Below are 27,792 nucleotides of genomic sequence, written 5' to 3'. Positions count from 1 at the left end.
TTGAATATCATTTAAATTCCCTTAATGTTTACTTGATATTTTGCCAAATCCAATGAGTATCCAATGTGTCATACTGTAATTATTATTATTAGCCATTATTTACTAAGGTCTCTCGCATGAGAAACCACATTATAACAGGTCGAGTGGGCACCTAAACATTGTGGGACAATGTTTTGTCCCTGCCAAATGAATCGGATGGGAATCAGATACATACAGATCCATGCGTATGTATTGTGTAAAAGTAAAATTTCCTTTAACTTTAATATATTTCTTGAAACTTTCATATATTCTAGATACAATGGACATTCAGTGAATTATTCCAAACCTTTTTTGTTAAAATTTAGATTTTTTTATGGCATACAGTTCATGAATATAAAAGGTCCATATTTAAAAATATTACAATATTACACAAGACCTCTCAAAACAAGGATTTATAATAGAGAAATGTCAACCTGAAATCAGAGTTGCTTGAATTCCAGTGGTAAGTTTCCGCAGTCAGTTATGATTTGGGGTGCCAGGGCATCTGCAGTGTTTTTTATAGGCCTATTCTATATATATTTTAGATAGATCTGTACTGTGCATACTTAAATTTGAGAGTCCTCAACATGAAAAGTTTTGAGAACCACTGGTGGAAATAACCAGACTGTACCAGGAGGTTGTAAGCTGTGAATATGAATAAGCATGGGATGGGACATTGATGTCCTCCAAACGAAGAGGGCGCCACCGATGCGTAAAGTCTGACAACAAATGAAAAGTTCTTGCGGGAACCTTATTTTGAAATTTGGAGAACGTCACCCGGATGTAAAAAGGTTTTGTTGCCTGGGTTGTTATGGCTCCTTGAAAACACGCGGATTACCAAAACAAATTCTGATAAACCTTGTGCTGTCCACTAATAACAGCAGTAACGTGTCAAATTGTGTGGGTATGCAAGAGCATTTTGCGTGAGGTATGTATCTGCTGTCCTGTATGTTGCTGAAATAAACTTGCTGAGCTGAAATATCTTGACCTAAAGTGTGTGCGATTAATTTAGCTGAACTGCAGCGTACGTGTTATTGTGTCAGCTCAGCTTGAACCTCACCTCACTGGCCCATTCTACGTTGTGTCCTAAAAAACGACATTATTAGTAGGTTAATATAGTCTACCTGGTGGTGAATGAAGGGTGAGGGTTTCCCGTTTGAGTCCACGGACGGGCGGTTTAAAACAAAACGGTTGGTATTCAACAAAACGATGCCACTGGTGCGGCCAGGCGCATGCTTTAGTTCATACAAGAAGACTCGTAATTGTATTTTATCGAGTCTGATATGTGATAAAATAGGCTACATCTCTATTATAGTCTTTCTTGAGCTAAGACTATGTATACCGGTAGTCGGGCACCTGCGATTCTGGGTACCATTGTTATAACAATGTATTTTATTTTAACATTTTTATTGAAATTGTAATCAATGTTTATACAAATTGTTACAAATCTGTGGATAGTCATCTAAATTATGGGCATAAACAAGAAGCTTTGCATGGTTAAATCTGTGTGCTTTACATTATTTCCGACCATTTTCCAAAGCATACATTTATTTTTCTGGAAACAATATCCAATTTAACATAGAGATGTCCATTATGTTTAGGTTCCTGCATCGACACTGTATACCATAAGACCTCAAAGACATGAAGAACCGAAGCGGAGGTGGTGGTGGAGGATTTCTGGACACCCGGCTCAAACAAAGGGTGGAACAGGTACTGGCATTGTTTAACTTGAGTTATCTAAAATCTAATAACGGGGCAAGAGAGAGGTTACGTTTAGTAAAGTGTGGCCCTTCTGAAGTAAAATGCTCTCATAGTACTAATTATTTATGGGTAGCTCTAAATGAGGGTTTGTATATAGTGTGTACACCTGTCTTCTGTTTACGTTTCTTTGTTGTGTAGTAGTCTAGGGTGAACTGCATACCAGGACCTGAATGTGTCTAATTTTCTTTTCATAAAATATGAATGATACCGTTGTTTTGGATGAATACCAGTCCGTTCGCCCAAAATCCTTTTCGCCTCGGGCGTCTATCCGGGGGAACGGTACACAGCCTTTGCCTGGTATTCTTAAATGTAACCTTGATAAAATGGTTAAACCTAACCTTATTCCTAACCTTAACCTCAGTAAAACGGTGCCAAAACCTAACCCTATTCATAATCTTATCCTCAGTAAAACAAATACAAAAACTACCCCACTGAGCGGTCGGCGAAAAACATTAGGGCAAACAGACTTGTTACCTCTTGGATTGATTGCTCAAAATGGAATTCTTATAGACAAGTAATTGGTCAATGAGTTTGAACTTTTGATAATTGAAACCTGTCAATCATTTTGACAGTGCATTGTGCTGTTCTTTTGTTGTATTTTGCAGTATCTTGGTACGACCAGTAGTGCATATGTTGACATTGCAGCAATGGCACTGGAGCTTCAAAGCTTGTACAGGTCAGATCAACGAATCATGTATTCTTCTTAGTGCTAAGAAATGCATATTATTGGCAGTGTTGGATAGCAGTAGGATTTTAGTCACATGCCTGGTAATATTAAGGATTAATGTGTCGCATTCCTCAGAATGGAGTATGGCCGGCGAAACAAGACAGCATTCAGAATCCAGGTTGAGAAAGGTATGTATCACTCCTTCCAGGCAAAACACATCAAGACAGGTTCATTCTTTCTGCATCTACTGATGGATATATTTGGCTAAATCGCATCATTCTTATCAGCCACAATCCACCGTCAAACTGTTAAAGGTGCTATAAACCAGTAAGACTCCCTAATCGGGAGATTTTAGGGCAAAATATGTTGGAGCAGTGTCCAAAAATGTTTTGCAAAAACCGGCCTGTTGGTGGCGCTAGATGGGACAGATGCATGTTGATGACATGACTGTAGAGATACTGTGTACCGCAAATCTGGCACAATATTTTCAGATGGGGGTCTGTGGACAAAATATGATTAATTTGAGGGTCCTTGGCATGAAACAACTGGTCTAGAATGGCTCTAACAGCTGGATAACCACTGTCATTACAGATTGTTTGATACCTACAACGGCAATCAAGCATTGCACAGCGGTTATGTATTAATGATGTTTCAAATGATATTCAGCAACTCGGGGGTTGCATACAGAAGTGAATCAAGTGATGATGTTACATTACAGTATGGGAGCAAATATAATGCATCTCACTGTGCTCTCATTTAGTACATTCATTAGCGCCATCTCCACCATTCTATTTCATTGAGAATTCACTCATTTTCTACTAGGAATCCATCATGTCCACCACAGGTCAGTCTTGTGTTTATCATTGAGAAAGAACTTCAGTCTCCACTCTCCATCTAGCTCTGGTGACCAAAACAGTGGTTGAAACAGTAGGACTCGAGTTGGTCCCGCATCTATAAGATCCGGAGCCGCAATTCTCACCTTATGAACATTGTACATTTTTTTTATAAAGGTCTGGATGATGAATGGATGGGTTGAAACAACCTTTTAAACCAGGATTTTATTATATAAGCCTCTTAACCATAGTGCCTTACAATTCCTCATACATCAAATGCAGAGCGATAGTGTGGTGCCGTCGTGCCAAATCCACAGTTCTATCTGCAATGGGACGCTTGTTCCATAGTTTAGGAGCCAGGATGGGTGGAGTTTGGGACGTGTGGAGCGTTGTCCCAGGTGTTTTAGGTAAGGTTCACAGGTACCCTGTGTTGGTTGATCTGAGTAAGAAGGAGATAAGGGGTTGTAGCGTTGGATCAGTCTTTGAGGTATGGGGGACAGGCCAGGGTGCCGCCATGCCTTGGTTGCTTTGAAGACCAACATCTGTGTTTTGTACTCTGTAATGCACATGGGCATATAATATGGAGTCTTATTCCCGATTAGGAGCGTGTTAAATTCAGCATAGGCTTAAAAAAGCGCAAGACTTTACTGTAGCATTATCTGCAGGACACTTCCGGTTAACAGCAGACATATAAGCTCACGTCGCAAGACGCCGGAAATTCCGCTCGCCTTCTGCTCAGCATGATGGGATGTTGGAAAGTTGTGGATAGGGTTGTCCTGAGCGGCGCCTCAGAGGTTTTACCACTATTCTAGAGGGGCAACCACCTACATTACTCTCGCGTACTAGCCAGACAACCGGAAATCACTTACAATAGGGTGACCATATTTTCAGCCACTCAAACCGGGACGCAAACCACTGTTGCTTAAAACCGGGACCTTAAAAGCAATGCGCACGTTACCGTGCACGTGCGTGCCCATTCTCTAACGTTCGTGCACGCGCACACACACACCGCAGGGTTGCAAACAGGCAGTGAGTGAATGACAAACAGCCTCAGTGTTGAATTCAGACACGCAATGAATTTGTTTATGTTTTCTGATTGGTTGGTGAGGATGTTTTCATGAAAAGAACATGATGAATGTCTATGCAACCACTGAAAACAGCTACTATTATTTTAATTCTGGCGAAAACCGGGACAATCTTGCAGTGAATGTTGAAAACCGGGACATATTAGTGTTTTAGAGATATTTGTCAGGACACTGGGACACGCAGCTTGAAAACGGGACTGTCCCGGGTAAAACGGGACGTCTGGTCACCCTAACTTACAAGCCCTTCAGGGCTACCCTAGAACTAGGGAGAATGAATAATACTTCTTGGGGAAATTGGATTCACTTGTAAATAGTTTGCTGCAAATTACAATCCAGTAGATGGCGGCAATGCGTCACATGGATGCCAACCGCCATAAACCACAACAGAAGAAGAGGACCAGCGAGTCGTCTAAAAGAAGGCGTTTGGTCAATGTTTTACTTTGAAGTCCGATAACCGGAAGTCCCAGTTGTATTTAACCTATTTTGACCATGGGGTTGACGACGCTGGATAAGAAAAACGTGGGTTTATAGATAATACAGCAAGTCAGGTGCTAGAGGTCATAATAATAACGTGACACCGGGATAACTGCAGTCAACTCCGCGGAGCCCCGAACCATGCTGAACCCGCTGAGCGAGGCGGACTCCTGGGCGCAGCAGGGGAACCACAACACGGAGCGCAAGACCACCAGCGACCTTCGGCGGCTCTCGGAATGGCTGCGCAGCAACAAAGGCGAGACCCGGCGGCCCGAGAACATTCCCCCGGCCGACCTGGACGAGCTGCTGGGCGCCTACTTCCTCGACGTCAGGAAGCTCCACAACGGCGACGAGTACGAGCCGGACTCGCTGGCCGCCATACAGCGCAGCGTCGACAGGCACCTCCGCGGCCACTCGTACTGCTGCAGCATCATCACCGACCCGCGCTTCAAGTACTCCAACGAGTGTCTGCTGTTCAAGAAGAAGTCCCTGAAAGCCGCGGGGAAAGGCAACCGTCCCAACAAGGCGGAACCCATATCGGCCGAGGAGGTGCGCTTTCTGCTGGACAAGAAGCTGCTGGGGCCCTACAGCGCTGAGTCACTGATCAACAGCCTGTGGTACGTCAACACCGTCCACCTGGGCATCAAGGGACAGAAGGGACACACAACCCTGCTGTGGGGCGACGTCGAGAAGAAAGCGGACGCGTCCGGGCGCGAGTACATCGAGTATCACGAGCGGACGACGAAGACGCTGTCGGGGCGAGCCGGGATCGAGCCGCGTCCCCCCGAGCCCCCCAGGGCTTGGGGGGACCCCAACAACCCGCTGCTGTGTCCCGTGCGCCTCTACGACGAGTACGCCAAGAGGCGACCCCCGCAGTCCACCTACCCCACCACCAGGTTTTACCTTAGTAAATATCATGGCAAACGGGACGACGTGTGGTTCATCGATATTCCGATGGGCAAGAACACAGTGGGGCAAATCATGAAAGTTATGGCAACAAAGGGCAAGTACCCCCCTCACTACTGACATTTGTGTGTAAGTGCAAAAAGTTGTCCCCAGAATCTAAATAATCCTACGAAAGTACATCAAATTTGTGAGAAAATTATGACTACTTGGGCATTCATGGGTTTCCTTGGTGGAATAACGTCAGGCAACCATTAATATAATCTTTAATGTAATGTTGGTCGTTCTTGTGTTTGTATGGTTTGTTAAACTGTAATTAACGGACAAATAATCCCACCCAGGTTAACGTGTGGGAAAATATCCTTCTGTGTTCCTACTGTGTTCCTAATGTTTGACGGTTCACTTTTGTATTTATTTCTCTTTAGCATATGGAGCAATTCTGAATGAGTCTGGTCTCAATGACCTAGAGAACAGGCACTTGGCTAAGAGAGCCAAGCAGAACGCCAATGACAATGGGTAAGTAAAGTAACTCGGTTCTTATCGCCTTTGATTATGACTATAATTAGCCTATAGTTATAACAAGTGAGTAGGCCATATTGTCTGCCAATAATATTATTTATTCAATATAAATGATCTGTCCAACAGTGAGGGAAGCAGCATCTCGGAGGACTCGTCGGATGAATCAGTGATTCTGGAAGACCCGGTAAGTAATCGTTGGCAGAATGGTTATTTTTTATATAATAGTTTATGTTGAAGACTAAATTCCCCATACTGTACTCTCTTTCTTCCACAGCCCAGCAACCAAATGAACAACTCTTTAGTGTCTCTGTACCGGAAGGGAAACCCTGACAGTGGCACCTCCTCTCCTAAAGGGGAGCGGTCAGCCACAGGCAGCCCCGCCACCGTATCCACCCCACTGGCTCGCACCCGAGCACATCACCCCAGTGCTGGAGGCACACAAGTTTCCACAGGGGGCTGGTTCATTGATAAAAGGCCTGAGCAGAGCATTCTCATCGACCTGCGTGAAGAGGATGCAGCCAGTCCTGCGATAAAGGTATGTAGCCGGAGGATGACTAGGCATACTTATCCAACTAACAACTCTTTCGATGTATTATCCACTGTGTGTTTGCATGTTGTGTAAGTCATTTGAATTTAAAGAAGGCTTTCGATACCGGGAGCTATCTCCATGTCTCTGATTGGTGTTGCAATGCATATTTACACCTGAACAAGAGCAGAACTGCCTGTAGGCATATGTTTTTCCCATACAGCCCCAGAGAGGCTCACCAGCATGTTTTTGTTAAGGAGAAAACTATCACAGACACATACCCAGCCTTTATTTGCTTAGCTAGACTTTATCTGCCCTGAGTGAGGGTTGTGATAAAAAATGACAGAGAGCGTGAGAACTGGTATCAGCCTGAGGGCTTATAACTGTTATCAGCGTCAGGGGTGATGCAGCAGTAGCTGACCAATCAGTGTGAGCTTTCAGTGTCACCATGCGCTGAACTATCGCCAATAACCTGGCTGTGGAAGGCAATCTTCCAGCCAAACATGGCCACCACAAAGACAACATAGTTATGTTGTTTTTGTCTAAACAAATGATCACCTGGGCATTCTCATAGCCCTCTGTAACCAACATTGGGCAATAATAATAATAAATGACTGGGTGGAAAATAATCATTTAAATACTAACTGTGGCATAACTCTAGACTAGGATTTCTAGCAAGATTAGTGGTCTGAAAGCATTCCCAGTATACAATGTTGATCATGTTGGCACTTGGCAGTCGACTGTCAATTGAATGTGTGATAGTTTGTCTATAACCTTAGTGTAATTTATTTCCGAAACCATGAGAGAACGCCCCTGAGGTTTAAAGATGAAACCACAAACAGAAACAGTTGCTGCTTGTTTACTTATTATTGTTTATTATATTACACCTAGTCAAATTCCTTGTATGAGCTTGTGTGTACTATGAAACAAAGTGATTGTGATTTGAGATTTCGATTATTTTCAACCAAATGCTAGGATGTGGTTTATAGCAAATCAGTCTTGTACTCATGAGTAACCGTACCAACTAAATAAACTAAAAGCTGGAACTAGTTTTATACTTATAGTATGCAACCTGTGGTCATTATTAGTTTTGTGTATTGCTGTGATTTATGTAAGCTTTGTATTGATGACATTATTAGGACAGCCATTTGTGTGATGGTACTCCTTTTCTGTTTTTCATCAGCGGGAAGAGTCAGACGTTTCTATGCTAGAGCCTGAGAACACAAAGAAGAAAGGGAAACTCAAAAGGTCGAAGAAGCGGAAAGGAGAGACTGGAAGTGTTGATGAAGATATTGAGTCTAGTATTTTGAATAAAAAAGGTAGTGTACGCCCAAACTACATTACCAAAAATGATAGAATACCATAGGAATGCTGCCACCTGTCATTGAATTGGGCTGTAATTCCTAATTTTTATTTTTTAATGTTCAGCAAAAACAAAAGCAACCGAACTGCAATACTCCACCGTCAAATTTGAAGATGTGGGAGGCAATGATGCAACCTTGACGGTAAGCGGTCAATACCTATGTTTTTTCTCTCTATTTTTATACTTTTTATATACTAAAATGCATTCAGTATATGATTTTGAATATCTGACAGTAAACTATGATGAATACTTTAGTTTATAAATCCGTTTAACCATTATCTGCCTTGTACATTGTTCTCCATACAGGAATTGTGTAAGCTGCTGATCCACATGCGCCATCCGGAGGTGTACAGTCAACTGGGCGTGGTCCCCCCCAGGGGATTTCTCCTCCATGGACCCCCTGGTTGTGGCAAGACCCTGATGGCCCAGGCTGTGGCTGGGGTGAGTGGTGACCAGCAGACGATAGAGTTGGAGCACTACATAGCGTGGTCGCAGTACAGGCACATTTCTGAATGAACGAAATGTTTGACTGAAACGGTGACATGTTTTTGTAGTGGACCAATTGCTGATACGCCTGTGGCCTGCACACATTGCTCTCTGAGAACAATGCAGGAGCACTGAGTCTCTTTGCTCCCCTTTTTTGCTGAAAAATATCTATTTACAGAGGCATTATAACGATGCACAGAAATAATACATGCCAGTTGCATGGCTAAGAGTTGGACCTTTTGTTTGTCTTGACTGTTTTCAATCTACAGTAGTATGGTTGTGAAGGAGTGGATGTAAATCTGTTGTCTGTAAAGTCTTTGACCCAAGGAAGATATCTGCAATGTCTTGAAATAATACAGCAAGGTGTGTTGCAATGATGTAATGCAGCTATTATGGTGATTGTCCCTCACAGGAGCTCGAGCTGCCCATGCTAAAGGTGTCTGCTCCGGAGCTGGTGTCTGGGGTTTCTGGGGAGTCCGAGCAGAAGCTCAGAGAGCTGTTTGATCAGGCTGTGGTGAGTGTCTTTTTATTTTCATCCTGATTCATCACACAGATAACATGGTTTAAGCAGTGAAAGAATGAGTTGCGTGGGGTTCTCCTGTTCACTCATTTCCCTATGCAGACAAATGCCCCGTGTATCCTGTTCATTGATGAGATTGACTCCATCACCCCTAAACGAGAAATGGCCTCCAAAGACATGGAAAGGAGGATTGTTGCCCAGCTTCTCACCTGCATGGATGGTGGGTACATCTATGACATTTTAGTTCAGCAAATTGTGATCTCCTCTTAACCCATTTAGACCTGCTGCTACCTATACGTTGTATTACCCTTAAGGCCGGCTGCTACGTCTGTGTCACATCAGTATTTGCTATACATATAGCAACATAATTTATTTTACATTTTTGGAATAAGAAATTGAAGGTTTTCAGAAACCTTAGGTTAGGTTTTAGAAGGCGTTTTCAGAATCGGCCTCAGGTCTAAATGGGTTAATACACAATGGTGAAGAAACTGGTCTTTTCCAGAATTAATGCATTTTCTCTGTTGGACTATTTATGTTGTTGGTGAAATATGCCATCGATGTTGGCTGTAAATGGACTGCATTTATATAGAACTTTTCTCCGAAGCGCTTTACAATGTACTTCACATTCACCCATTCACACACATTCACTCACTGTTGGCGGAGGAAACCATGCAAGGCACCAACCTGCTCATCGGGAGCAGTTAGAGCTTCAGTGTCCAGCTCAAGGACACAGCCAGGAGGAGCTGGGAATCAAAGCTGGAACCTTCGGATTCCAAGATGGCTGCTCTACCTCCTGAGCCACTTCTGCCCTGTTACCCCTGTTATCCATTTTTTAACTTTTTTAACTTTAACATTATTTAACTTTCCCCAGATCTGAACTCCCTGGCAGTGACGGCCCAGGTTCTGGTTATTGGTGCCACCAACAGGCCTGATTCATTGGATCCTGCACTCAGACGAGCTGGACGCTTTGACAGAGAGATCTGCCTGGGCATCCCTGATGAAGCAGCTCGTCTCAGGTTGGTTGTTAGAAAAGCTTCATTTGGGTTACATTTGTTTTGCAGAATTTGCTTATGGCACAGGCAAAACCACAACTGTAGTTTTCAATCCCTTTCTGTGTTCAGCCCTAGTAAGCCTTGAGTTTGGAGTGCAAACATCTCTATCTTTTTTTACCCAATCCCTTTCTTTAGAAATGTTAGGCAAGTTAATATTTATAGAATGTTTCATCATCAAATGCAATTCTTAACATAAGGCATTAAAGGAGCTATAGTCAACTTTTTCATTGTATGGCCGACACTTTGTTTACATCCTAGTCTATAGACTAGAATGTAAACAAAGTGTCGGTCTGACAATGGCCAAAATGATTATTTTATCATTATTTTACGCTTTTTGTGGTCATTTTTGAATAGAAACACATATATGAATTTAATTTTTTTATAAAATATTTTCGAAACATTATTTTTATTTTAGCATCCGTTTTTCAAGAAAAAGTTGACTATAGCTCCTTTAAATAGCATAAAGGTAAAAAGTAGAAACCATAAATTATGCAAAATTAGGCCATGTCTTATTTGTGGGGGTGCTTACTCTAACACATCAGATTTGTATTGTATTGTGAAAGAGCAATTATACTCTAGCAACACATGGAACTTTAACCTAAAGGGGACTCTAACCCCCTGGTCATGCTTTAACACGAACTCCTCTAAACTAATGGCCCTGACAGCTATATACTGTATGAAACTGTTATGTTACGTACTAACCTCTATATGCAAGACCATGTTTATTGCATTGAGTGTTCTTTCACAACACTGTCAGTCAAAGACTCCTTCAAATGCACCATTATGAACATTTGTATGTTCAAAATAGAATTACATAAAGGTGAATAATGATTACTTAGGGCACGTTCTCACCCAAAGTCCGCTTAAAAGGTCCGGATCAGGGACCAAATGTTTACATTGTTGCATTTTGGTCCGGTTAGCGTTCACACGGGACTTTTGTTAAAAGAACCAAATATGTAAACAACTGACACGTGGTCATACAGGCGGCTGTTGATCTATTGACAGAATAGGCTATTCCTATGGAAAATTACTTCACTGCCTATTCCAATTAATTTTGTGTTATTAATCACAGCCGCTTCCTATATCTCTTTTTTTAAAAGAAGCGAAACCCGCATTTCAGGCAGTAGACTAATTAGCGATGGATGGGTGGAGGAATCTCTCTCTCTTTCTCTCTCTCTCTCTCAAAACATAGCCTGTATAAAGCCTTCTCCTTGATTCATTTAACAATAAATAGCGCAAGAACGCGAGAACATAATATACAGTAAGCATCCCCGTTTCCACATCAAATCTCTCTCTGTCTGTCTCTTTCTTTCTTTACAAGCAAGTGAAGCAACGGGTCCGTAATGATATTTCCTATCCTTATCAGGTTGGAAATGTGAAGCTAAATGAATAAATAACCTAAATAAAAACAATAAAATAATGTATAATCCCAAATGTTGAATCTATATGCGTATGAGCCATAACCTTATATGCGGTGGCGCATGCTTAAAAAGAACATATTAATGTAACGGGATGCTAACCCACATCTCTCCTCATTTAGCCATGAAACATAACAGCCGTGCATCAGACACTCGGACAGTGTTGTAAGCTTTTAAATCCGTTATTTTTGTGCACCGCACCCGATGACATGGACATACTGCCGTCCCAGCAACAACGTGAAGAGTTTGACTCGTGCACGCCCGTCCTCAGGGAACAGCGAGATAGCGAAAATCCTAATGCCTCGAAAGAAAAGCCAAGTTTGACTTTATTTTGTGTTGTGGTCGTTTGGATGGAGGTTGTGCGCGCAGCGCGCCCGCCGCGCCGCCTCCTCCTCCTGTGTTATACACAAGATGGTGACCTTACTTTTATTTGTGACTGTATTTGTGTCAAAACAAACAATGATCACCGTGTTCGGAGAGTGACCCCTGGAGTCACCGCACACGCTGGGTCACCAGTTTCCATGTAACCTCGCAGTTTCCATGTAGCTAACAAGACACCGCAGCGCTTGCTCACAGGGAGAGGAGATGATACAATTATTAACGTGTAGCCTACTGCAGGTCATGAAGACATATCAGCGGTCGGGTCATATCAATAATGATTCCCGTAAGAAATTCATGCTTTTAGAACTAATTATTAATCCAGCTTCACAACTGCAGTTAACAAAGATTGATGAGTGTAGTCTCTTGTAGCCGAAGTTACAATTGCTTCACGAGTAGTCGTTTATTATTTTTTCCATATTGTTTTTCAATGAACAACACACAATGCAGAATGTAGTAGGCTGATCAGACATAAGTTTGGTCCTCTATAAAGTCCGGCTCCGTTCACACCAGCAGAGGACCGGACCATGGTCCGTTTGGAAGGGGACCGAGTCCTGCCTTTTCAAGAGGACCATGGTCCGGACCAAACAAAGGGACCATGGTCCCTTTGCACGTTCACACCAGCGGACCAAAGGAGAAAGAGGACCATGGTCCCTTTTAAGCGGACCAAATAACCCTGGTGTGAACGCCCCCTTAATGTTTGCTGGTCAAGTTTTTGTTTTAACACTTTAGGATATGCAGGTTCACACAAGGTTTGGGTAGTGGGTGGCACATCATTCTGAATTGTAGTAAATCTTAAACAGCCTTCCCCAAACAGTTGCTTCAAATCTTAGCTGTTAATAATATTTTCTGTCACAGGCTGCCAGTTGCAGTCTCATGTCTGCAAATAGTTTGGGTGCATTTGTCCCCTGTATGGACTAGTTGTCTAGACTAGAACACAAGCTGTATCTAAGCTGTTCGTTCACTGGAACAAAGGTCACTTTAATAGAAACAACTAATCCACTGACCTTTGGTCATGTAGTGTATACAAGAAAACAAATGATCATTCAAGGTCAGTCCTAACAACTTTTGAAATATTGAGGGCCTTCATGATGACCACATCAAAGTTTGGTCATCAGATAGTCTGGGGCAAGGTAGACTATGAGATAGCACTTTAACAGGCTGAGACGGTCAAGGTGAAATTCACCCACTCCATCCTAACTAGCCCATGCACATTCCCCAATTCCCTCTGTATCCCCCTGTCCCCAAGGCCTGTCCTTTGTATCCCCCTGTCCCCAAGGCCTGTCTGTGTAAAGCACAATGTGTCACAGAGGCACTGCTGATAACAACACAACAAACATAACTGATGTCCTCAGGGTCCTTGCTGCTGTAGAGATGATATTTGTGACATTTTCCACATCAAGCCATGACCCATTGTGTATTTTTACTGGCACCTCATCACCACCAAGAGACTCTGAAACCTTCAAAGTTATTGACAGGATGGATGATAAAGATGTACAGTACCTGACCCTCACTTTAAACTAATACAATTTGATATCCATTTCATGACAGCCGCTGTCTGTCCCAGGGCCATTTACTATAGAATTATACTATAAATAGTAATGTAAAACATGCTTTGCTAAATATAATATCTCTTGTTTTTAATTTATAGTAGTAAACTTGATTTTATCTTTTTTCTCAATAGCCAATTTTGACTTGTGCATTTTGTCAATCAAAGTGGTCTGGTCTCCTATATATAGCTTTGTCCTATCTACTTGGTTTGATTTTTTTTGTTGCGTTTTGGAAATCCAAAAAGACCCAGTGGCAAGAGGTGCGATTTTACCTTTTCACGTTAAATCGTTGTGTAGCCACTGTCAGTAACATGTTACATTATTGAGATTCCCTGTGAAATCCAAATAATTATTTTTATTATTCATTTGAAACTGTATATTTTCTGTTTCCTACAGGATCCTGAAGACCCTGTGTCGGAAGCTGAAGCTACCAGAGGACTTTGACTATCGACAGCTTGCACGGCTCACGCCTGGCTATGTGGGTGCTGACCTCATGGCGCTGTGCCGAGAGGCTGCCATGTGTGCGGTCAACAGGGTTCTGCTGGAGAATCAAAGCCAACTGCAAATCCAAAGCCCTTGCTCTACAGATATTCAAACAAATGAACCTCTTTGCACGGCTCCTGTGAAACAGGAGATGGAGTTGGTTCCCCCGCCACCAGAGCCTGAACAGGTATCTAATCTGACAACTGAGTCAAAACAGCATTTTTCCATTGATGTCGTAGTTTGTGAATGCATTTTTTTCCCTTTCTTTCAAAATAGGTTGAACTCTTTGATTTCTCTAATCCACTGGTTCCCAAACTTTTTTCTGCCAGGGCACACTTTTCATAGCCAAAAGATCCCAGGGCTCACCTAGATATACAGTGTGTGTCGAAATGTTTGCCTCTTTCTTATATTATTTTACAATTTGGCCAATGTTTTACCAGTTTTTATATAGTTTGTTGATTACTTTTGATGCAGTAATGGTCTTTTTTCTTTTCTTTCTTGAGGTATTAAAACGTTTTTAAAAGTCCTTAAATTAAATGACTTTTTCAAAGGGCACACCAAAGTATCTCAAAGGGCACAACAAAGGTCTGCGGCACAGTGGTTGAGAAACCCTGCTCTAATCATCTATAATTGAGCTAAAATGTCAGGAGGAAATGCCCTGGTGAACAGTTTTGAAAATGGAGCCACGCTGTCTGTGGTAGTTGCCCCTAAAGTAAACTGCAACTGCCTCTTGTTTCAGATTTTTCTTTCCAATGCTGGGCTACCTGGTTCATGTCGTTGTGCTCTACTTTGATCAGCAGGGGGAGCTGGCGCGCCTGTTACTGTTGCTGAAGAGCACAGAATCTGTGTCAGAGGAGCAGCTGGCAGGCTTGTCTATCCTCATGACAGACTTCCAGGCGTCCCTGGCCTGTGTCCAGCCCTCAGCCAAGCGGGAGGGCTTTGCAACTGTACCTGATGTCACCTGGGAGGATGTAGGAGCCTTGCAGGACATCCGCGAGGAGCTGACCATGGCTATATTGGTATGGTGACCATTGTAGTGTTCAAATGTTCATCTTGTTGCACAAATTCAGTAAATCCACTCCCATCATCCTCCAGTTCTGGTCTCATTAACTCCAACCAGCATTTGTCACAGATACAAAGTTAGTGATGCATTTTATGGTTCCAACAATTTGTATGTCGATAAAAAAAAAAGAAAAAAAAAACACTGCCTCAGGCAACACTCGAACATGGCAGGACATTTTCACAAGTGCAATAAGGAAATAGATATGAGCGAAGGAAAAACCCACTGACCCTGCTGCTTACTCTTCCAGTCTCATTTAAAGCCAACCTTCCTGCTGATACTACTATGGAACATGGAAAGTGTTAAATAAATAACTAACGCCATACAATAGGTGTGGCATTGGATACTCAATCCTGTTTGGTGGTGGAGAATGCGGAATATAGTCATCTAGTAGTCATCAGTGTTCTAGAAGTGCCAAGCAATGTCAGTTAAACTGTGTGAGTGAGTGCTGCTCTTTAAAATGTTGAAGAACAATTTGAAAATGTAGACTAGACAGTTATTAAAAAATGCCGATGTGTAGTTAATGTGTGCTAAGTAATGGTTTAAAAAAGGTTTATATTGGCTAGTTTGGTCAATCTGCTAACTGTTAACGCTCTCGTGGGAACGTAAAGAGAAACCAATATGTAATATTATAACGCCTCTCAGCTTCCATTGTTGATGCAAGAGCTCATTCTCCACCTCCTTGTTGAGAAACAATGGAACTACCGTATACATATTTCTGATTTAACAGACGCACTATGATAAACAGTGTAAATTGAGTTATGGTAATCTGTGACCAGGCAGTCAACCTTACCCCACTCTTCACTGGCCACAATTGGGTCGGGCACCATGGCCCATACCCTGCTGATTGCAAACATGAATGGTGTCATTGTACAAGCAGAACTGAAGCAGCTCTGTGTGTGTGTCTGTCTTCCTCTCTGTCCTCCAGGCCCCAGTTCGTAACCCAGAGCAGTTCAAAGCCCTGGGCCTCAACGCTCCAGCTGGCGTGCTGCTAGCCGGACCACCAGGCTGTGGGAAAACCCTGCTGGCCAAGGTAGGAACCTTTTTTCCTTTTCTTCTTCTTTTCCTGGCACCAATCGAGGTGCACCCTCTACACCAGTGGTTCTCAACCTGTGGGTTGGGACTTGGGACCCCGAGAGGGGTCCCCAAATTATTTTGGGGGGTACCCAGATGACAACCTAATGTACAACATTGTTTTCTCACTCAACAGTAAACAAACCAACATACAGTATAAGTGTATAGAAGGTAGCTGCACATTTCTTAAGTGACAATTGAAGGAGTTTTAAGACCATTTTAATTAAACTTTCTCCATATTTTCAAATGTTATTGGTAGAAATTGCGAAAATAGCCGTTCTACATGCTCACAATGCCTCGCAACACGATGCGTTGTGAGCATGTAGATCTGCTATTTTCACAATAGAACCGTGTGCCAAGTGCCAACCAAGTGCTCGTCAGAGTGGGGGGTCCCCAATTCAACTATAATTATTTTGGGGGTCGTGGCCTGAAAAGGTTGAGAACCACTGCTCTACACCTGTGTTATTTTTTTGTTTGTTTGTTTTTTATATGTGGAACCGAGTCAAACAAAATGGTAATGCCTGAACTCCTACAATTCCATGTCCCCAGTTCAAATATGATTTTATTTTGGGGTCACAGCCTGATAAGGTTGGGAACCACTGCTCAACACAAACAAACACTCACCCTGTACCCTCACCCTCATGTTTTGTTAGGTAAATGTGAATTTCTATTTATCTTAAAATATATGCTAATATGTGTGTATATATTGTTTTCAAAATGCATATCCCATATGCTAATACAGTACATCTGGTCCTGTGCATTTCCTAGAATGTCTGCACCAGTATATCCCTTTACAGTACATTCGTTTTACAGTATAGATGATGTGGCATTGCGTGCGTTCAATAGGTTCAATGTGTCTGTAAATAAATATGCTAATATGTACTCTGAATCTTTTTACAATTTCACTTCCTATATGAACGAGTGCAGACTGCAGAGTGACTGTTTTGGATGTGTGTCAGTGACCCTGTTCCGTGCTGTTGTTTTGGTGTCTCTTTATGGCAGGCAGTGGCCAATGAGTCAGGCCTAAACTTCATCTCTGTCAAGGGGCCAGAGCTGCTGAACATGGTGAGTCACTGGTGTTTACCAGGCCTTCTGCTGCTTGTCTGCCCTACGTGTAATCAGGCCTAAGAGGCAGGGAAAGGCAAGGTTTATTTGCATAGCACATTTAAGCATTCAAAGTGCTTCACATAAAACAAGCTTCAAGACATCAGGCCAGAGCAAATACTAAACACAATTGAAAAGGTAATTTACAGTGCAGAGCAGTAGCTAAACTGTTGTTGCTGGCCTGCAGTTTTCTGAGAGTTTCTTCCAGATATTTGGTGCATAAAACTGAACACTGCTTCTCAACATTAATGTTTGATTCTGGGGACACTGGAACACAAGTAGACCTGTCCCAGGTGACCTGAGTGAGTCTGGTTCATGATATAGCACAAGGTCAGAAATATTCTCAATGCTTTAGAGACTGGTTTATTATGTAAATGTCCCATTCCTAAGTTTCTCAATGGAGTGTGTGTACCGCTGTGTACATGGTGGTGAAAGACATTTGCTATGCAAATGCAACACCCGGAAAGCCTGTCATGTTTTAATAACAACTGTCAATCATATAATATTTTGTAGCCCCAAATGGAAATTCCTCCATTGTTTCAGACATGCCAGAATCTCCATATCACTGCATTCATCAGTCAGTCAGAAATGATGCGATGCCTCAGCAGCACTCGACTATAATTAAGCAACCATTCACTTGGTCATGGTATATTGTGAAGTTTAGTCACATGATGTCTCAATTAAAGGTGGATTTCCTCCCAGAGAAATGGCGCATTGCTCTATCCTTGGAAAATATTATCTATAGACCGATTTCTCGTAGCAGCAACCATAACCGTGGTGTCACAGCGACTCTTCAGCTATACGGCATCGCTCTGGACAGTGGTCTATTATTGCATTAGCAAGCCCCTATGAATAATCATGAATCATGATTTAATTCGCCTGTGTGATTCCCATAGCGCAAATGCTCCTCCACACGCAGCTGATTAGCATTATGGAGACATTTTTTGGCTGCTACTTTGTTCTGAATGTAATTCAAGATGACGGCTGGAGGGTGCATTACAAATGTTTACGGTACAGTAAAATATGTATCTGAAAACATTTTACATGATAAATGGGCAATGCAATAAGATAAACATGCCTCTCATCTGCGATTTTCACAATTTTTGAAAACCATTTGCCTATAATGACTCTCCCAAAATAGAGACGCCAGATTGAAATGCAGCATTACCAGATGCATGACAGCGTGCAGACGTAACTCAACCTACTTGTTCATTATTAACACCTTTTGGTTTCGTTACTATGACCACACTGCTACCACGATACCCTATAATTACAAATGCAAAGAGGTAACAGTTGCAATGTGATGTCGAGTGGAATGTTGACTGCTCTTCATTCTTCTTCAACCATTTGCATGTATGCAATGGTGGAAAGTAACTAAGTACATTTACTGAAGTACTGTATTACACTTCAGTATTTCCAATTTTCAATACTTTACTGGAGCATTTCCAAATTTCAATACTTTTACTTCTACTCCACTACATCTCACAGGCAAATATTGTACTTTTACTCCACTACAATTTGACAATGTTGACATTTGAAAAGTTACTTTGAAAAGAACATACATAACCACATTAATGTATTTAAACTTTGACGTGATGCGACACGTTGAGAGCTTGTAGATCTGCTATTTTCAAAAGATTTTAATAGATGTGTTTCAACATTGGTGTGTTGATACTTTTACCTAAGTAACCACTGCGTGTTGTGAGTCCAGGGTTGTGATTTCTCTTCATTTCTACTGTACATGTTCCGCCCCATCATGCCATAATCAAATATGTGCATTATATCAAGACCACAGACACGATAAAAGAAATTCCATTCGATTGCCACAGTATTTTAAACTTTTATATCCTTCTTTTTTTTCTCAAGATTGTCAAAAGGTTTCATTCCTGGTTGAAAGCCCCGAAATTCCTAATAATTTGTCACTGAACCTGATCCTGTACATTCTAAAATCACACATTGAACCTTAGTGTTAACATGATTCGGCAAAAATGGCAAATCTACAAGTTCACAATGCATGTTTGCGATATGTTGTTAGCTTATAGACAAGTTATTGTTGGTGAAGAGATTAGGTGCAGAGGGAAATCGTAACAGGCCTAGTATAGAGCTCTGTGGGAGTGGGACCCTGGTCAACTAAAGCAATAAGCCACAAGAGGCCGTGGTTTACTGTGGAACAGCTAAGAGGCTTGGATGTACTGGTTGGGTGTGAAAAACGTATGCTCGGAAGCTACAATACGATAACATGATAAAACAACCAAAAACACTCAATGAACTATTAAAAAAACATGGCAGGAATATCATTCAATTAAAGTGTACAGTGCAAAGTACATACTACAGAGGGTTGATTGCACAGTCACGTTTAACAGTTCTTTAACAGTCTGATAGTCTGTGGGTAAAACATCATTCTCAGCCTGCTAGTGCGCGCACAAGGGATCTTGTATCACTTCACCCTTTTGGACTTTAGAGGGAAGAACAGCCTTTTGTGGGGGGTGAGTGGCCTCTTTAATGATCTTCAGGGATCTTTTGAGGCAGTGCCAACCCTCTTAACTGTTGTAAAATCACGGCCTGTTTTCTAAAAACTAAAACGCTTACCAAATACGGCAAAACAATCAAGGACTGGAACTGTCCATTTTAGAATAAGCATATAGGGCTTACAAGTCCGATCAACTGCAGTGCCATTGTTCAAATTCATGCACATAGATCAGGGGTCTTCAATGTTTTCAGGCCAAGGACCCCCTAGTTGAGAGAGATGAAGCAGGGACCCCCACAACCTTTTCATGGATTCCATATAGTTGCATCTTTTGACAGTACGATCATCAGTGTATTTTGGATTAATGTCAATTTGTGTTTTCAGATATTTAACCACTTGAACCTCCAATACTTAATAAACTTGACCTTTCACTCTGTACTTAGTCTGCTCTTTTTCCCCTCTACACCAAAGCTCTTTGCCGGAAATAGCCGATCTACATGCTCACAACACCTCGTGCTGCAAGGCGTTGTGAGCTTCTAGATCTGCTATTTTTGGCTAAAGTTCTCAGAATATTGACACTAGGGTTCAAATGGTTAATATAAAAAAGGAGAACAAAACCTTTCTATCACGCAAAGATTTGGAGGACCCCTTGTAGTAACTCTTGAGGACCCCCTGTTGAAGACCCCTGACATAGATGATGCTGGTTACACTCCTGTGACACATGTACTGTATGTATTATCTACTGTCACCAGTACGTGGGAGAGAGTGAGAGGGCTGTGAGGCAGGTGTTCCAGAGAGGACGCAGCTCTGCTCCTTGTGTCATCTTCTTTGACGAGATTGACGCGCTGTGTCCTCGTCGTTCAGGCCACGAGGTATGAAGAGCCATGTATTAAAATACAATATTATTACCAACATGAATATTATCTGCTGATGAATTTGACATAGTATTTTTTTTGTTTGTTTGTTTGATGGTTTTACTTTAAAGATGATGGTACTGAATTGTAATATTTTGGATGGGTTTTGAAGTAGTGAAATGGAAGGTTATGTGACCTCTAGGGCTGTCACGATTATGACTTTTTACATGGCGATTAATTTTCTCTCAAATAATTGCGATTAACGATTTAATTGTGTTTTTGTCCTTGAGAATTACATTTCTGTTTGGCTTTTAGGCTTTGAAGTTGCACATGGTAGATACGACACATAACCTAAATATACAAAGAAATGACTGACATATTTGACAACTTTATACTTAAAAAAGAACATTGATAGTGGAAATAGCCGATCTACAAGCTCACAACGCGTCGCGATGCGACGCGTTGTGAGCTTGTAGATCTGCTATTTCCACTACTTTTTTTTTACTTATATATAATATATGAACATTTTTCAACATGGAAACGATTATGACGATTATAATTATTTGACATAATCGCGATTAGACGATTATGTAATAATTGTGACAGCCCTAGTGACCTCTGTACCAATGACACCGTTCTGTGTGTTCAGTCAGGTGCCGGTGTGCGTGTGGTCAACCAGCTGCTCACAGAGATGGACGGCCTAGAGTGTCGGCGTCAGGTCTTCATCATGGCGGCCACTAACAGACCAGGTAGGAAAAAACAGAACTTCTCTTTTGCCTAAACTAGGATCGAGCTTTATCAAGCCAAAACCACTCAAATGCTCGCAAACCAAAGAAACTAAATGAGTACCCAAATCAACCCAAGCTTGTGTTATCTGGATTTGTCTTCCCAGACATCATTGACCCTGCGGTACTGAGACCGGGCCGTCTGGATAAGACCCTCTATGTGGGGCTGCCGCCTCCACAAGACCGCCACGCCATCCTGCTCACCATCACTAAGGTAGCAGCTGACCAAGGAGGCCTCACACATTGGTCATGCACCTATTTGTCCTTACCAGTCCACAAAGATATGTTTGGATCTTGGGCTGAAACTGTTTACAAACCACTTGATTATTTGCTAATTGAAAAGGAACACTGATTGATTGAAGGGAGTTTAAGTAGAATGAAGTCTGTTTAAAGGCTCAAGTCCAAAGCGAGCTGTCATAGAATCTGTATTGCTCTTTGTAGGGTGGCACCAAACCTCCTCTTGAGCTGGACGTCAGCCTGGAAGAGATCGCCCACGATAATCGCTGCGACTGCTTCACGTAAGTCTAGGACAGGTTTTTAATAAAGAAATAATATAATAAATCTCTTCTCTAGTAGTGAGTGATTTCACCAGTACCTCTTTGGTGGATGGGATACTGAATGATTAGAGTGAACAAAAAAGCATTACAGATGTATACAGACAGGGACAAATTAAAGTTTCTCTCCCTGTTTCCTGTAAGGTATTTTGGGGTCTTTTTCTGCCTTTATTGATAGGTATTAGGTATACAGTATGTTGACAGGAAATTTGGAGAGATGGGGGGGGGGGGGGGGGGGATTGACACGCAGCAAAGGTTGTCAGGATCGGGACTCGGACCCGCAACACTGTCAGGCCGGATTACCAGCCTAGGTGCCTGGACCACTGGTTTTGATTGCACATTAAACTGGATGAAATCCTACCTTGAGGGAAGAGATCAATACAAGTGGTTGACATCGTCCCTCCCGGTGAGCTGCAGGGTTCCTCAAGGAAGCATTCTAGGGACATTTCTGTTACTCCTGTACATTAACGACATGAATGCTGCCTGTAACTGCAAATTGTTCCTGTTCGCTGGTGACTCACCTTGAAGTCAGCTCTGAAGTCACCAAAATCTGTACTTGGCCGACCGATAATTAACTGTCAATATACCTTGTTAAAACAGAATATATTCTTTTTCGGACCAAACATTCCCTCAGTAAGATAAATGTACATTATTTCAAGGTCAAAGTTGATGACACAGTAATCTCTTATTAACATCAAATGAGGGGATATCTTTGGTTAGAATGGTGTTCCATCCCCCCAGTCCTTGTTTTTTTACACACTCATTCCTGGTCAATTGAACAAACTTTCTTGTGTTGCTACAGTGGAGCTGACCTGTCTGCTTTAGTGAGGGAAGCATCCGTCAATGCCCTGAGAGCCCATTTGAAGTCCCAAAGCACTCCAGCACATTCTGGTAACATACTTTCCATTTCACTCTTAATATTTGCATAACTATCTGAATTAGTAACGTAACAGTTGTGTATTCATCTGCTGTGATCTGGGGTAATTATTTTGTTAATTGGATTCAATGTGTTTGTCATTCCACACAGGTCACGTGTTCTCCAATGGTGTAGTAGCAGACATCAGGGTTAGCAAACAAAACTTTGAGGATGCCTTTAAGAAAGTACGACCCTCTGTGTCCAAAAAGGTAAGATAATGAGCCAATGGCATTTTCCCCCAATGTGAATCTGACTTGTATAAAAAAATGTAGTATTTAAGTATTGGAGTAGCCTTTTGGCCTCCTTAAGCTGTTCCAGTCTACTTTTGCATAATCATAACTCATCAGGACTACTATCTTTTGTATCAACGTTTTGGGACATGGGCCCCACTGTGCAAATTGGGGGCTGCCGCGGTAGGGAAACCGCCAAGGAAGGGAGCGTTTCTGTGTGCAGTTCTTGGCTTCAGTACAGGCAATGGAATGCTTCAGGAAGGAAGGAAGGAAGCGTGTGTGTGCGCGTGTCCGCAGACACATGTAGAGTTGTTTTTGTTTTGTTTTTGGTGAGACATAGGTGGTACAGAGAAACGATTGTTACATCACCATGAATCATTCTTTTCTACTTATATAAAAACAGACAGGACAGAACATGACCAAGAAAATCAACAGCAGCAACCACAACAAACGAAAAGAAAAACTAAATAAATATCTGAGCTGCTCACCTCAGAGAAGGAGTATTTTTGTAGGATCAGTCTTGGTCAAGGGATGTGAGGGTGTTTATGAATGTGATCAGCGGTTACATTCTATCATACAAATTGGCAATTGAACCTCTTTAGAGTGTACTTTAATTGTAAAGTTCAAGCTCTGGCTTCGGTATAGGCAATGTTTGCTGCTTTATCTCCTTCTGTGAGGATGCTACTGAGGAAATCCGCAAAGAAAAATAATAAGACACGCATTACCCAAGAATTCAGGGACCTGAGGAAAACCGAGGAGCAGTCCCACAGGAGTGGCACTAAGTAGGCTTAAAGGGCCAGTTCACCTCTGGGACAACCAGATCTTATTTTATTGTTGTTTCGGACACGATCAACACAATCCTGAGATGTTTTTTGTGTTCAATCTGTGTTTTTAGATATTTTAGTATTTCAGCATGAATGATGATAAGATCTGGTTGTCCCAGAGGTGAACTGGCCCTTTAATGCTTTTCTCCAAAGGTTAAATAAGTTTCACACCAGTGGAATTAAATCAATATTTTAGTTACTGTAGCTACACTGCAAACAGCCTTGACACATTTTTTACATATTTCGAATATCTGTAGCCTGTGCTACATGCTTACATGTAGAATGGCATCATCATGTCTAACCAAGAGACCCCATTAGCAAATATTGTAACCACTGCAGAAGCTCATTGTGCTTGGAATGGGCACACAGCCATTCCAAGTATTTAACACATGATATGTACATTAGGGGATGGAAATGACTTATTTTTGGCCGTAATGGTCCCCCAGGAGCTAGATTCCCCTGACAGAAGCTGAGTTCCCCAGACACTTTCTTTGAGTGTTTGTGTGGGCTGATTCATAGGGCCTGGGGACATGGCTAATCTATGGGAAACAGGCTATTGTACCACACTGTTAAGGACAAGTATGTAACCTCCTTCCATATATCACGTTGCCAGGCGAACCAGTTTTTCCTGACGGCTTTACTAAACATCAACAAACATTAAAGCATGTAGACTGGTGTCCTTGGAATTTTAGACTGTCCTAGGAATACATGTGGAGAGGCAGCCTCTGGATATCGTGAAAATATATACATTTCGTTTTTTTAAAGCATCATTGGCAACGATAAAGCTGGGCTGTTTATATTGCATTAACTACTGTATAATGTTGCCATGCTTTTTTGATGGAGAACAAAAACGACTGGTATTGTTTAAGAGGAAATGGGCTATTGACTTCAGGGACTTTCTTTTCCTGATCTCTATTATCTAAACTGCTGATGTTGGGTTTAACCCATTAAAACCTGGGGTCGATTCTAGGGGTGTAACAATTCAGGTACCTGACGTTTCGATTTGATTACGATTCGATTAAATTGCGATTATCGATTATCACAATTCCAATGCATGATTTATTTCACCCGTTCAACGACACACGCTCGTCAGAGCAGCACTACTACAGCTGAGTAGAGTGAGTGAGAGAGAGAGAGCAGGGAGAGGAGAGGAGGCTTTATATGCCGATTGAGCCGGTCAAATTCGTCTTTCCGGTGTGGGTTAAAGATCCACTCGCTCTGCCTTTTCTGCTCGCTTCCGGCGCTCTGCTGAAAACAGCAGACCTACAAGCTCAAAACGCATAGCAAGCGCAACGCTTTGTGGGCTTGTAGATCGGCTGTTTTCGCCACCCAACACAGCCACCGGTGCCCAGTCGTTTTTAGAATACTACAGCTACATGGATTATTAATTCTTATTGAACACAGGAAAATAACACGTTTCTTTAAGAATATTTATTATTAAAAGAAACTATTTACTATATTAATAATATAGTAATAGTTTATTTTAATATAGTAATAATAATAATATAGTAAATAGTTTCTATATTAATAATATAGTGAATAGTTTCTTTTAATAATAAATATCAGCGGTGAGAGACACCCCGGTGGTCAGCGGCGAGACCTCCGCCGCTGACCACGGAGCCGCTGACCGTCACCGGCGAGGCGAGGTGACGGTCATCGGCGAGGCGAGGTGACCATCGGGTCTCCCGGTGGAGGGTCAACGGATCCCTGCACGGTAGCCGTGAGTCAGCCGCCCTGCGGGGGTCTCTCGCCGCCGACCACGAGCGGGAGCGGCCCCGGTGGTCAGCGGCGAGACCCCCGCCGCTGACCACAGAGCCACTGACCCCCGCACCTCTCACGGACCTCAGCTGGAGGTCCGTGAGAGGTGCGGGGGTCAGCGGCTCCGTGGTCGGCGGCGAGAGACCCCCGCAGGGCGGCTACTCAAGGCCACCGGGAGACCACCACTCACGGTCAGTCACGGACCTCGCCCCGTGGTCGACGGTGAGAAACCCCCGCAGGACGGCTGACTCACACTGAGGTCTCTCGCAGACCACCGGTCCTCAGGGGGGTACCTCAGTACTGTTATTTATTATTAAAAGTTACTTGGAATTTTCCGCAATAAGAATTAATGCAATACTGTTATTTATTATTAACTCATTCGTAGTTTACGGCCGTAAAGCCCGTTAATTTCTCTATGTCTTTCACTGCCGGCTTCTCCAAGTCCTACCTGTTAACGTGGGCGCTCGTCCAGTTCCCATCGTGCGTGATCGGACACTGCTCGTGTGTTCGCGTATTCCATCAGCTTCTCAAATCCGTTGAAACTTTTTCAATTGATCAATAACTTCTCCATCTGTAAGCCGCGGAGCTCAGACAGTAAGCTGGGCCAAAATAGAGGACGGACTTCCGGTTCAGGGACTCCAATGTTAAATTTGTCCGCTCAATAATGTGTCCGTGTAGAAACCGATCACGGAGCATTAGTTCCGGCCTATTTTAGTTGCGCTTCGATAAAACAATGATTTTTAATTAATTTTTATTACATTTACGGGTTCTACGGGCATGGCAGAGAAGGGGTACAAAGGGGTATTTTGATGGCAGAGTTTGTGTTAAAGGCAATAAGAATTAATGCAGTACTGTTAATTATTATTAAAAGTTACTTTAGGGGATGTTGTTAGTACTTGTTCAATAAAGGTTTGAAGAGGAAAAGCCAATCACAACATCATATTGTGTGCCGTCAGTTGCAACCGCTGGATGTGCAGAGTAGAAATGGCAGACGCGCAGATCTGGACCCGACACCGGCATCTTTTCTGTCGTCTAATGTGTTTGTTTTGATTCAGTGAGTGCATGTGCGTAGCTGTGTGCCAGACCAGTGTGTTACACCGTAAACGGTCCGGTACGGCGCTGCAGGCGAAGATTAGTTCCACCCGAAAAAAATGTGTGATTCGATTCGAATCGAGATTAATTGGTGAATCGGTTATTTTTTCCACCCCGATTCTACAAATGTCCTCTAAATCCTAACAGTTTTCTGTTTCTATATCAGTGGTTCTAAAACTTTTGGTTTAAATGGATTGAAATGATCTAGCCTTAGCTACTAGAACATTGACATTGCCATCTCCTCTACAGGACCAACAGATGTACGAGCTGTTGAAGGAGTCACTTGCCAGGTGAAGTTGTTCCGTGTCCTCAGGCTAATCTGGCAGACCAGACCACAGACAGCAAGTTCAACCGTTTACATGTCATACATGTACAGCAGATTTTTGGCATTTTCTATTAAAATATCTGCTCAGGTTTTTCACAATCAAATATTAATTCATACTGATTACATGTACATCTTAAAGTTATAATTAAGGTGTATCTAGATCGACACAGAAATTAAATTTTAATACAACCAAGATGAGCTGTTGTTGGTATTGAGTCTTTCTCTGGTTTTATATTGGCAATGTGTGCATGACAAATGTATCCATGTACACTGTAATTGGATACATTTGATACTAAATGCATATCAAACTGATAACTGTAGATTGTACAGTTATCACTTATTAGCACATGCTGTGTTAAATTGCAGAAGTTCACCACACCCTGATATCATTAAGTTCCCATGTGCAGTGAACCAGTGTTCTCATGTTTACAGGTAAATGTAACGACTGCACTGAAGAAAACCGTGCCATTTTGAATTTCAATTTGTTTTTCTCCTGAGACTCCAGATCACAATGTGTGGGAATCTCAACACTTGGCCCTCAGGGTAGGGCCCTGCCCGGGAATGTTTTCTTAATCCCACTCCTGCCAGCTAGATTTCTGACCATTCCTGCCCGTCCCCGCAATGATTTAATTTCTGACCGCCCACTCCCTCCCGCATAGTACCGTGGGTCTCGGAATCCTGCAGCTAAATATATTTCCATTGAGATCCAAATT

General features: G+C 42.3%; 1 protein-coding gene across 1 annotated transcript; it reads left to right on the top strand.

Moving 5' to 3' along the window:
* Positions 1–823: 823 nt before the first annotated feature.
* Positions 824–27,251, top strand: nvl (nuclear VCP like). Its single transcript, XM_080740385.1, has 24 exons — positions 824–946; positions 1,620–1,728; positions 2,385–2,455; positions 2,582–2,634; positions 6,167–6,257; positions 6,387–6,444; positions 6,535–6,795; positions 7,970–8,105; positions 8,215–8,291; positions 8,456–8,590; positions 9,048–9,149; positions 9,258–9,375; positions 10,027–10,171; positions 13,950–14,223; positions 14,834–15,055; positions 16,025–16,129; positions 17,173–17,235; positions 20,494–20,613; positions 21,245–21,344; positions 21,488–21,594; positions 21,822–21,898; positions 22,737–22,825; positions 22,962–23,059; positions 27,004–27,251. Exons 2-24 carry the CDS (start codon positions 1,660–1,662, stop codon positions 27,046–27,048), a joined length of 2,616 nt encoding a protein of 871 aa, XP_080596511.1. The 5' UTR covers positions 824–946; positions 1,620–1,659; the 3' UTR covers positions 27,049–27,251.
* Positions 27,252–27,792: the final 541 nt, after the last annotated feature.

The sequence above is a fragment of the Nannobrachium achirus genome (genome assembly GCF_963921795.1).
Source record: "Nannobrachium achirus genome assembly, chromosome: 13".
In the NCBI taxonomy this organism is placed as follows: Eukaryota; Metazoa; Chordata; class Actinopteri; order Myctophiformes; family Myctophidae; genus Nannobrachium; species Nannobrachium achirus.
This window is presented reverse-complemented; position numbering and strand designations above follow the sequence as displayed.

What these genes read in the sequence shown, in the direction of transcription:
- nvl (XM_080740385.1), top strand. Translation starts at nt 1,660, where the DNA reads ATGAAGAACCGAAGCGGAGGTGGTGGTGGAGGATTTCTGGACACCCGG. An exon ending in GAGCTTCAAAGCTTGTACAG is followed by an intron (nt 2,456 to 2,581) that starts GTCAGATCAACG and finishes CGCATTCCTCAG; the next exon opens with AATGGAGTATGGCCGGCGAA. An exon ending in GCAATGATGCAACCTTGACG is followed by an intron (nt 8,292 to 8,455) that starts GTAAGCGGTCAA and finishes TTCTCCATACAG; the next exon opens with GAATTGTGTAAGCTGCTGAT.